General features: G+C 55.1%; 1 protein-coding gene and 1 long non-coding RNA gene across 3 annotated transcripts in view; one reads left to right on the forward strand and one right to left on the reverse strand.

Annotated features, from left to right (window-relative positions):
- Positions 1 to 421: 421 nt before the first annotated feature.
- On the reverse strand, positions 422 to 9,105 carry Zc3h12a (zinc finger CCCH-type containing 12A). 2 transcript variants are annotated; one of them, XM_055611512.1, is made up of 6 exons: positions 9,016 to 9,105; positions 7,858 to 8,334; positions 3,736 to 3,875; positions 2,686 to 2,920; positions 2,119 to 2,225; positions 422 to 1,942 (listed from the first exon to the last, which is right to left on the reverse strand). In XM_055611512.1, the coding sequence occupies exons 2-6, from the start codon at positions 8,298 to 8,300 to the stop codon at positions 1,077 to 1,079; spliced, it is 1,791 nt and encodes a 596-aa protein (XP_055467487.1). In that variant the 5' UTR covers positions 8,301 to 8,334; positions 9,016 to 9,105; the 3' UTR covers positions 422 to 1,076. The 2 variants fall into 2 exon arrangements, with proteins under 2 accessions (XP_055467487.1, XP_055467486.1); XM_055611511.1 differs by having other exon boundaries at positions 7,858 to 8,341.
- Positions 9,106 to 9,324: 219 nt separating this feature from the next.
- LOC129679949 (uncharacterized) overlaps positions 9,325 to 11,475 on the forward strand; it is an 18,356-nt gene continuing 16,205 nt past the window's right edge. Inside the window, exons 1-2 of the long non-coding RNA XR_008720602.1 lie at positions 9,325 to 9,419; positions 9,848 to 10,036. This is a non-coding gene — a long non-coding RNA (uncharacterized LOC129679949). The remainder of the gene's footprint in view (positions 9,420 to 9,847; positions 10,037 to 11,475) is intronic.

An 11,475-nucleotide genomic window follows, 5' to 3' on the forward strand; every position in this document is an offset into this window, starting at 1 on the left:
AACAGTAGATCTGGGAGGTCCCTGAGTGTATCACCCAAGGACTCCCTTACCCACTCAGACCCCCCCTCACCCCTTACAGCTAAAATCTGCCAGGTCATTTCCCTGTTTCCTACCCTCAATTCTTGTCAGCACAGAAAAGTGGAACAGCTCCATCCTGCCACCGCCCCAGTGTCACCCTATGCAGCTGAAGCCACAGGGCTCTCTGCTTCCTGCACCCGTCACCTGCTGTGTCCAAGGCCACCTCACCTCCTATCCAAGCCCAGCTCCATGGGACCAACTGCCTCTGGAAACCCTCCTTTCAGGACACAGTGAATTCAAATGGCTCCCCCAGGGCAGAAGTTGAGGCTACCTGCCGACTGGCTGGTGGCTGCAGAACAGCTTTACCTTCACCCAGCACACCAAAAAAAAGGCAACTGTAAAGGACTCCTGATATCCTTTATTTCTGTCATTCTTTTCACTTAAAATACTTAAAGTCTGTATCTGTACACAGCACACGTGTGTCCTCCCACCCGTGGGGAAGGGTGAAGTGTGGGAACAGAGGCTCTGCCTTGGAGCCCTGGTGGGGGCGAAAGGGTAGTCGGGCAGAGCGGGCGGGTGGGTTATAAGAAGCATCTTGCTTACTAATATGAAGCCTCATGCCCCGTGAACAGGGATGAGGCTGCATTGGCTTGAGAGGGGCCTCAGAGCGCAGGCACATGGTGCCCAACTAGCCGGTGGTGCCGGCATCCCAGGGACAGGGTGGAGGGTGGGGTCCAGCTCAGGCTTCTGCAACCCTAGGCCTCCCTCCCCGCCCTCTGAGAAAAATAAAAAGAGGGTTTGGGCATCAGCCACGGACGGACGGCCTGACCGGCAGCGTCTCCTTAAATGACAGAGATACAATGTGTATCAACAGGGTGATCGCTTCTGACCCGTGCGGGATCGATAGAAGGGCCGCAGGGCCAGAACCAATCCTATGGTATCTTTGGTTTGAGGATTCCCTTGCCTGTTCCACTTGTCCCTCTGTCCAGCTTCCAGGGTGGGCCAGGGGCTGGAGCCTGATCTGTGATGCCTGATAGCTCCCTGAGCCACCTTCTGGCTTACTCACTGAGGTGCTGGGACTTGTAAGAAAGGATCTTAGCGGCCAGCTCCTGGGGGTCCAGGACCTGAGGGAAGCGCCCCATCACAGCTTCTACCAGGTGTGGGGGAAAGACTCCACACAACTTGGTATACACACCAGCTCTTTCTTTGGCTAAGTCACTCACCCTGCCCCAGGGGCTCCCACCAGCCCCTGGGCTGGGCCTCTGGGGCTCCTGAAGGACTGGGGTGGGTGGGGGCAATGGGTATGGCTCGGACCAGTACTCTCTGGCTGGGTAGGTAGGGGGTGGGGGCACATAGTCAGTGGGGACACTGAAGTGGCCAGCACCCATGGCTTGTCTATAGGGAGAAAAGGCAGGTGCTGCTGGGAGCTCAGACCCATAGGTATGATACCCAGCATAAGGGCCCCGAGTGGGGCCCGACTCTCCAGGACTGCCTCCTCGCACCCCCCATAATTCTGACATCTGGCTCTCTAGGGAGCCAATACCAGAATCAAGGCACTCCTGGGAGGTGTATGGGAGCGAGTCCAGGGTGTGTGGAAGCCACTCTGTGGGCCCAAAGCTGCTCCCACTAACAGGGAGGCTCCTGCCAGCTGGGGCAAAGGTCTGTGTTGAGCCTTCTTGGTGGGGGCCTGGGGATGATCTGGCCCCCATTTTTTTCCCATCCAGGCTGCCTTGCTCAGCCTCTGTGGACACAGGGCTGGACTGAGAGGCAGGGGAAGGCCTCTGGCCACTTTTGTCCTTGACTGGAGTCCTGGGGGGTGAGAGCAGGGCATTAGCACGGAGCTCATCAGCCACGGAGCGCTGGGGGCGGCTTGGCCGCTCAGGGTGGAAGAACCGGCACTTGATTCCGTAGGTACACTTCCTCCCTGTAAGAAGAACAGAGGGAGTCTATGAATGCGGCCCAAGGAAGAGGCACAGAAGACTTAGGATTTAGGTGGTCTAGTACAAGGAAGCCACCAGGGCACAAGAAGGCCTAGGTGGAGGGGCAGGCAAGAGGAAAAGCAGGGCAAAAAAGGCTATTGGGGATGGAGCTGGGTCTCACCATAGGGGCATGGCTGCTTCCTGTGTTCAGAAGGCAGTGGCTTCTTACGAAGGAAGTTGTCCAGGCTAGGCCCATGTCGTCCTAAGGGGTCGTCAGGGGGCATGAATCTGCAGTAGGTGAAAGGAATTCTCAGGAGATAGAAGTCACGAGGAGGGTCCAAGGAAAGGGCTATATAGCCAGCCCCCAAACTGCCTGTCTGCAGGATGCCCCAAAAGTCTTCTGAGTTTGCAGCTGGGGCACTCCAAAGGAGGAGGAGGACCCTCAGTCCAGAAGGGATAGCCCAGGGTCACCTTCAGGGCATTCCCTAGGTCAGGAGCTCTCAGGCTATCAGGAGGCCACAAGCTAACAGCATCTTGGGATGCATGCTGCTGTGGACTTACTCAAGAGAGCCGTCTAGGAGCTTATTGGGCCTGTCTCAAGCTAGCTCCAATCCTTAGTCCTTTATCAAGAAGCTCCACTGGCCCCCGCCTTCTCTCTGCTACTCATGTCACCCCCAAAGCTTCAACCCAGACCATGGATCCAGCAGAGTCCACCCCAGTATCTCCCAGTCCTCCAGCAGGAACGTACTTGTCATTGACAAAGGAGTACATGAGCAGCCGCTCCTCAATGAAGCGCTTCCACTCCTGCCTCTCGCCTTGGAGGTCCCGGTATGTGTCATTGGAGACTATCACCCCATCGGATTCGAAGCCCAGCTTTACAATGAAGCGGTCATCGTAGCACACCACACGCTTGCCACCTACACGCCTGGACGGCGTGAACACCAGGATCTTTTTTTTCTCTAGCTCTCGCAGAATGTGCTGGTCTGGGGGATGACAGAGAGGCAGGTCAGAGCCCGTTGGGGACCTCGAGACAGACCACAGGGCTCCGTGGCTCATGGTGGCCAGGCTCAGCGGCTGGCTGTTCACACTAGTTGCAAGAGGCCAGGAACCAGCCGTGTGGAAACCAAGTACACCTACATGCAGGACCATCACGTTCAGCAACAGTGCGGAGCCTAGAGTGGCTCTTCCTGCTTCCCCTCTGGCTTGTGTGCCTTGCCTGCACCCCATGGGTCTAGGAAGAAGTGTCTTGGCGCTGTCCCCTGCGTACCCAGCTCTGTTCGGAAGAGGTCCAGGAGGCCCTGGCCTGGCCCAGATTTGCAGACTTGTAAAAAAGCTGGCTCTTGTCACTCCCTCCTCTTCGAGGTGGGGGGCTCTCATGAGGGTGGTGGCTGCAGTGGGGCATCCACACTGCGCTGGATTGCGCACATCTGTACCCTCTCAACTGCTCCTTCAGCAGTGTCTGCCAGCACACCTCCACCCTGCCCCATTTCACAGCTGAAGAGCCGATGGCTCGTGGCGACTTAAGGCCCTGGCCTGGGGTACTTGGGGCCAAGCATCTCACCCTGTCTTCTTGGCCCAGCACCCACAGTTTCAATCATGAAGCTATACCGCCCCTCTGCAACTGGGTATATTGGAGGATGAGGGAGACACCTGGAGGCTATACCAGGTGACTTCTAGCCATTCCCATCTAAGCTGTGCTGCTCAAGGCAACAGGAATTGGAAAGAAGGCTGGTTCTTGCTTACAGCACCAGGGTCCCTGGTACAGCGAGGCTGTCCCACTTCCACTGGGCACATATACCTGTGATGGGCACATCTTGCCGAGACTGTTCCTTCCTCCAGGACGGTACAAACACGGTGATGTCTGTATGGCCCCGCTCCAGAAACCAGTTCACAGCCAGCAGAATGCCCCGGCAAGAGAAGACGTCCTTGTTCCCGTGGCTGCCAGAGGAGGGACAGGTTAGCTCACAGGGCAGCCAGTCTGTGGTTACCCAGGACCAAGCAGAAGTGAGAAGTGGGCCATACTCTAGTCCTGCTTGGCCTAGCTGGGTAGCTGCAGGGCTCAGCCCATGGCCCTTTGCCAGCAGGGCCTGTCCCTGTCCCTGGGTCAGTTTCCACAGTGCCTGATGGCCAGCCCCAGTTGAGACTTTCCCTAAGATTCCAGCTCCTGAAAGTGTGGACCCACCCAGGAATCTAGCCACACTGGCTCCCCATGCAGAGGGGTAGGGGCGGGCCATTTGCAACACAACTGGGGTGGGGAAAGGAGGCTTGGGGATCCTGCCCCACCCAAGCTGCAGGGACCACGGGGACGTATATGTGCGCATGGAGGCTGAGTCACCTCTTTCCCTCAACACTATAAAGCAGGGAGGCACAAGCGGAGGAGGCAGGGGAGGCACCAGCCATATTAAGCGGGAGAAACCAGACTGTTCTGGATTGAAGTTCAGTCTGTGCACAAGGTCTCAGCTTGAGTCCCCAGAGGGTACAGGGAAGGAATGCGGGGTGTCACCCTTCCACCAAGGGGTCAGGAAATAACAGAGCCAGGAGGCACTCCTGCAAGTTACCTGCAGGTGAAAACTGAAGCCAGGAGCTTTTCAGTGTGAAAGTGAAAGGCCACCTCTTTTCCTCTTAGAGGCTGGTTCCCTGCAAGCCTGCCCATCCCTGTACAACCCCCACCTCATTGCCTCAGGGAGGGCGTGACTCCTGGCAGAAAGACGGGCAGGAAATTGCTGGGGAACTCTTGCTCGCTCACAGGGACAGCTGGGGCATCAGACCTTCGCCTTGTTCTATCTAAACATGGCTTTCCTCAGAAGCAGCTTAGCTTCTTGCCCTGGTCCGCATCTCTTCCCATAAGCATGGTGGACAGCAGCTTTCTTAGACAAGCCAGTTCATGCCAGGGTGATAAACTCTGAGGCAAAAGACAGCTGGCAAGGTGGATTTCCTGGGAGTGCTGAAGGAGGACTGGGGGCTTGGGGCTCTCTCCTCAGCATGCTCTGCCTCTTGTCAGCCCCATAGCGAGCGACTCACAACTCATATTTGGCAAATAAAACAGAATAAATGTTACGCAAAAGAGGCAAGTCCATGGCAGACCACATCCTGTGGGGTAGCTTTGGGAGAGCGATAGCTGGAGCCCCAAGAGGACACAGAGTGGGAAGTGGGACAGCTCGAGTCATGGAGGCTCCAAGGTCTAGAGGTCTCTCAATTGTATAAGAAACAAAGTTCATCCCCACCCATTCGCTTCTGGTCCCGTGTCCCATGCAGCCATAGTGGGGGCTGCAAACCTGGCCTTCCTGTGCTTCCCACTGAATCATCCATCAGCAAGCCTACAAGAAGTACACTGCCATTACCATCCCCTTCCCCTCTGTTCACATGGTCCAGAGGGGGTAACCAGGCCCACACTGGAGCCAGTGATCAGAACTACTCTGTTGTTGCTTAGGTACCAACAGCCCTGATGGTTGGGAAAGGCACGGAGTCCACCTAGGCCATCTCTTTCAGTGCTGGCAGGGAAGGTTCCACCACTCTATAAGGTACCTGGCTAGTGCTAATAGGTGAAAACTGAAGCCAGGTGTGGGGCTACTGGATTGAGCCCTGTCAGAAGACCCAAAGTTTATATGAGAGAAAAGCAGTTTCTCAACTCAAGTGTCCATGATGTGCATTCTGCATATGGAGAGGAACACGCATCCCTGCAGCCAGAGAAGTAATGGACAGTTCTCAGGAAATTCCTGCTCTTCCCTCTGGAAGCCGGGTGACATGTCAAAACCCTTGAGAAGTCCTCCCTCAACAGCCAGGACAGGTCCCAGGCGGCGGCCTCACAATGCCCAGTGCTGCCCCATCACACTGTCTCCTCCCGACATGAGGTAGGTATCCGGCCCATGGCTCGCGTCCACATGTCCTCTGACCTCTCTGTGGACTCATGGGCCACTCCCGGACCAGCAAAGTCAAGTCTAAGGATCTTAAGATGCCAGGGTTCCACAGCTGTGTACTGCCTCTGGGCATTTAAAACCCTGGCTGGGGATGCCTACTCCCAGCAGTGCTGGCGGTGGAATGTTCCCTCAGCAGGTAGTCAGAGCCTTATTCTTGGCAGGGAGAACACTTGAGGCCTGAGGCCCAGAACGCCTGGACAACCCATTCAGCTCAGTGCAATGCAGGAAGCTTGGTTGGCCCAGGCAAACCAACTTCCTCCCACCCACAAAGCCCTGCTGGCCCACAGGTTAGGGGCCCCAGCCTGATGGGCTGTGTATGTAGAAGACTCCAGTTCCTGCCCAAGGACAAGGCAGGGCTAGTCTCCCCAGGTGAAAAGAACTGCCTGGGCTGGGCCCAGTGGAGGAAAATTCCCTTAGAAGGAAACAAGAGGTGAATTTCCCCACGATTTGCATATGGTGGGGGCTAGCTGGGCCTGCCCTTGTGTGTGTGGGGAGCAGCAGGGTAGGAACCAAGCAGCTGCTGAGACAGGAAGTGTGAGGCTGGAATTCCCCTTCCGAGGCCACCCCAGCTCAGAAACCCCCAGCAGATAGGCAGGCGGACAGGCAAGGCGGCAGACAGTGGCTGTCTGTCTCTTTGGTATCAGCTCTCCTGAAGCCCTCCACTACTGCCCCTCCCCCTTTCCAGGCCCCTCCTTTCCCTGCCCAGAATACAAATACACACAGCACATGGCTGTCCACAAGACTCAGAACACCCAGCCCATGACTCCTAGGGGAAGTCAGACCTAATTCCTACTCTAGCTCAGAACCTCAGAGCGAAGTCTGGATTCTGAAGGTACCAGTTTCACCCACCACCCTCTGGCATGGAAGCCAGCATTTCTCAGTCTTCTACCCAGGATCAGCCCATTTTAAAGATGTGAAGACAGAACAGAGGTGATAGAAGAGGGTTGCCCCCACGTACCAACTTAGTAGGGCCAGCTGGACAGCTCACTTGACCTAGCTGGGCAGGGAGTAGGTGGGGCCAGATGCCAGGTAGGAAAGACGCTGACATCATGACAAATTGGGCAGTCCACTTGGGAGAGCCCTCAGGGAAACTGGAAAGATTTCCCCCTCTTCCTGTTCTCTTGCAGGGGTCTCCCCGTGTCCCTGCCAACAGGAACTTTTCCTTGTGAGCAATCCACCCAGTCCTGACTCACCAGCCCGTTGTGCAGGGAACTGGGAGAAAGCAGGGCTAGAGGGTGCGGCCTTGATGGAAGGGAGAAGCCAGAGCTCCTTAAGGTCAGAGGTAGCCTGGCTCATAGCCTGTCTCCACCCCCACCCCACCCCATTCCCCGAGAGATAGGCAAAGGGGACAAGCATTGAGGTCTGGGAACCCCCAGAGATCAGACTAGTTCAAGCAGCTTTAGTCAGTACAGATCCCATCAGGGTTCACCTAAGCTCAGAGAGTCAGGCCACCTGCTCACACGCATCTGAAGAGCCATATCTGGCCAACAGGTCACAGCTGGTTAGGGCTAGGAAGTTCTCGATAACTAATAAGCTTTGCTTCTGTGGGAGCTCGGTCTAGGAGAAAGAGTTCCCGGAGGACTCAGCCACTGAATGGCAACAACAACCATTCACTGAGTACTTGTAGCTCTCCATGTTCTGTGCATTTTCTCCCACAAGGGCCACCTGAGTGGAAAGCTTGACAGGAGAGCCAAGAAATGGCTCAACCGACTAAGTAACTGGTTCCCAGAAAGCTCTTGGGTCCACAGGCTAATTAATCCCTTAAAGGAGAAAACTGGTGTCAGGAGAGACCATGGCATAAGGTCCACTCCGGGTTTGAATCCTTGCTTCCCATTTAGCAAGGGGCGTGACTCTGGGCAAGGGTTTGAGCTTCCATTTTCCTTCTTACGCCATTTATGAAACACCCCAAGGAAGTCTTTGAGGCTTAAGGGATCCTCCTGGCACATGGTGGGGCCTCTCAGAGAGCTTTCGCATCTCCTCACCAGTCCACAACTGACACGTACCTCATGGCCACATTGCTTCCATCGATGACCACGGGCCTCAGGTCACTGCCCTCCTTGTCCTCTTCTGGGAGTGAGGGTTCTAGAGTGGAAGGCTTGGGAGCGCTTCCACCCCGGGGCACCAAGGGGGGCTGGGGGCAGGGGTCTGTCGAGGCCTGGCACTCTCGTTCTGTCGCTGAACCATGCTTCACCAGTTCTCCCAGCACTGTGTTGGTGTCTGCTTGGACGCCCAGCTTCTGCAGGACACTGTGGATCTCAGAGGACGAGTAGCCCAGTTTACGGAAAAAGTCCACCTTCATCTGCAGCTCGGAAGCAGAGGCCTCTTTGGCTACAGGATCCTGGGCTGGCTGAGGACGACCCCGGCAGCTGTGGCTGTCCTCAAGACTCCATAGACTCATGGTGGGGCTGGCTTCTCGGACAGGATTCTTTTCACAGGGGTCACTCATATTTCAGATTCCTGGAAGGCGTCCATCACAGCTCCTATTGACTAGACCAGAGGGTTAGGGGGCAAGGAATGCCCAATGTAGGTCTCTTTCCGCTTTTCTTCCCCACAGGATGAGGCAGCATGAACTGAGGTGACACTCTCTAAAGACATCCTCACGTGTCAGCTCAAGCTGTGCTCTCAAGAACTCTTGGCAAGAAGTCTTATTCTCACATGGGGGAAACCGAGGCACAGGCAGTAAAAAAAATTGCTCAAGGTCATCAACTCATAGTTTGTGACACAAAAGTTTGAACTTGATCTGACTCCACCCCCAAACCCGTTCTGATCCGCCAACTCAGGGGACCCAAGAGGCGGGGGCGGGGCTCTCAGAAGGAAACCGGGGACTGGAAGTGCGCAAGGGATCCAGGGGCTTCCCCGTTGCGGCCACTGCCTTCGTCCCGAGTCTCAAACTAAGAAGCCCAGGGCCGGAGTCCGGCCAGAGTCGTTCCGGGAACGACAAGTTTCCAGGGTGACCCACGGGAAGAAAAGTTGCTGAGCGACTCTGGTTAGCTACGGGGCCCGGTGATGGGAGGCGGTCCCGGCTAGAGCCCCGCTGCGCCAGGTGCCCCAAGACACCCCGCTCCACGCACCAGGGTGAAGTCGGCGGGGTCCCGGCGGACCCTCCCGGGGCCGACCCCAAAGCAGCGCACCACCCGTCCCACGCCGCAGCACTCACTTACCCCGCCGAGCGCCGGACGCCATCCGTAGCGCGTCCATGGAGCCGAGTCTCGGGCTCGGACGGCACTTTCGTAGCCGAGACAGGGAGGGCAGGTGCTTTAAGGGCCGTGACGCGGAAGCCGGGCAGGGCCGCCGTCCCTTCCTGCTCCGCCCCGTTCCTACCCCGGCCCCGCCCCCGGTAGGCCCGCGCTGGTCCCGCCCCGTCCTTGAACAGGCCCCGCCCCAGCATCTCTAGCCACGCCTCTGGCCACGCCACTTCTGGGCGGCTCGGAGCTTGTACCACCCGACTGCTGAAGGCAGGAGCTGCAGAAGCAGGTTCCGTGCACCGTGCAAAACCGGAATAGAACGGCCACGAAGGTTCAGTTCAACAACTTGACAGGTCCACCGGCCTGGTCCAGGCTTCCAGGTGAATAAGTGAGGCCACGGCCTTTGGAGGTCGCACCTCCCAGCCTGGTGGAGACCCGGCCATTCCACTTCAGTCACATAGCCTGTGACTGAAGCCGGTTCAGAGATGGACACTCAGGGCCAGAGACACTTTTCCTGGAGTAAATACCTTCCCAGAACAGGAAGGCTTCACCACCACAGATGCACGGTGGTGGAGGAAAAGCCAGGGAAAGGAGGGACAGTGACATCGATCTCGATGGGAGAGTTCATGAAGAATGCTGTCAAGCACACTGCAAAACTCATCCTGTCCCTTATTCTCAAGATGAGACAGGTCACTCACTGGTCCAGATCCCTCCGAGAAGCACAGCCTTTTACAGTATCTACCTGGGGCTTAGATGATGAGCAGATACTTGTGCTCATGGATCGTTATTTCCTTCTCTCTGATACAAGGTCAAGCAGCAAAGCCCATGCCGGCCTTAGACAATCCCGTGGCCTCCCTCCCTCAGCCTCCTGGGTGCTGCAGTTGCAGGTGTGGACTGTCATGCAGGCTCCATTTACCCCTGAGGAAAGCAGAAGGAGCGGAAGGGCCTCAGAGAGACCAAGACCTGGAGGTCCCATTCCAGAGCTTCAGGGACCGCTGTGAGTGTTCTGGGAGCCACTAGTGACCTAGGGCGGAGGGAGCCTGGCTGTCAGTGTGTGGGTGTGCACGTGTGTGTGTGTGTGTGTGTGTGTGAGAGAGAGAGAGTTGCAGAGGAGAAGGAGAAAGGGAACCCTGGACCTGCACAGTGGAGGACAGCGCCTATTGCTTGCATATGGGGAAACTGAGGCCCGGGAAGCCAAAACACCCAAAACTAAGTGCTTATTACTGTATGCCAATATCAGTCTTATCACAGCTGCCTAATCAAATGAAGGTGTTCTCGAAGAACACTGGCTGTTTTAATATGGTTTATAGTAAAAGACACCACCAATACAACTGCACACATTCAGCCCTGAGAGTGATAAAAACAACTTTTATTGACTTATTTTTAAATTATTTTATTTGTGTGCATGGGTGTTTTGCATGCCCTGTGCATGCCTGGTGCCCCAGGAGGCCACAAGAGGCTTAAGAGTCCTGGAACTGGGGTTACTGATGGTTGTTGGCTGCACTGTGGGTGCTGGAAATCCAAGCAGGGTCCTTTGGAAGAGCAGCTAGTGCTCTTCAGCATTGAGCCATCTCTCCAGCTCGAAATAATACTTTTTGAAACCTTGGCTATGCTTTCTTTTGTGTTGTTTGTAAGGGTTCATTGTATTTACGTATATGAGTGTTCGCCTTGTGCGTAATCTTGTGTACCACTCATGCGTGGTGCCCTTGGAGATCAGAAAAGAAGGTGTCAGATCTCCTGGAACTGGAGTTATGGACTGAGTGAGCTGCCGTGTGAGAACTGAATGGGGGTTCTCTGTAAGAGTAACAAGTGTTCATAATGATGGAGCCAGCTCTTCAGCCCTGTTTTGGTTTTCGAGACCAGGTCTTATGGAGCCCAACCTAGCCTTGAATTCACTATGTAGCAGTGGCTATCCTTGAATCCTACCTAACTCTCCACCCTCCAACTCCCACATGCTGAGGTGATGAGAATGTGCCGTCATGCCTGGCTTTTCACGTGTTCATCATTTAACTTGAAAAATAGGCCAGTGTGGTGCCTTTGAAGACTTCTGGGTGCCCCTACTTGTCTGGAGGAAACTGCTGTCTTGAATCTATGCCAGCCATTCCTCTATGTTGCTCCCCTGTGTTAACACTTTGCTGTTTAGCTGCGCTTTCTGTTTAGAATTTTAGGTAAAAAGCTCCTTCTATGATAACATGGTTTTCCTTTCACACAGGCTTACGATGGTGAAAGTCCATGTCTGTTACCTACATATTACACTTTATTTGTTTTTTTTTTGTTTTTTTTTTTTTCTGCCAAAATCATCCTGGTTCACGGAGAAACTCAGAACTGTTTAGCCCTTCAATTGTATCGGATGTTGTTTCTGTGATTTGGGCCTTATCTGTCTTATCCTTTAAAAAACAAAAAAAACAAAAAACAAAAAAAAAAAAAAAAAAAAAA

The sequence above is a fragment of the Psammomys obesus genome, unplaced genomic scaffold (assembly GCF_907164565.1).
Source record: "Psammomys obesus unplaced genomic scaffold, mPsaObe1.curated_primary_1811, whole genome shotgun sequence".
Taxonomy (NCBI): Eukaryota; Metazoa; Chordata; class Mammalia; order Rodentia; family Muridae; genus Psammomys; species Psammomys obesus.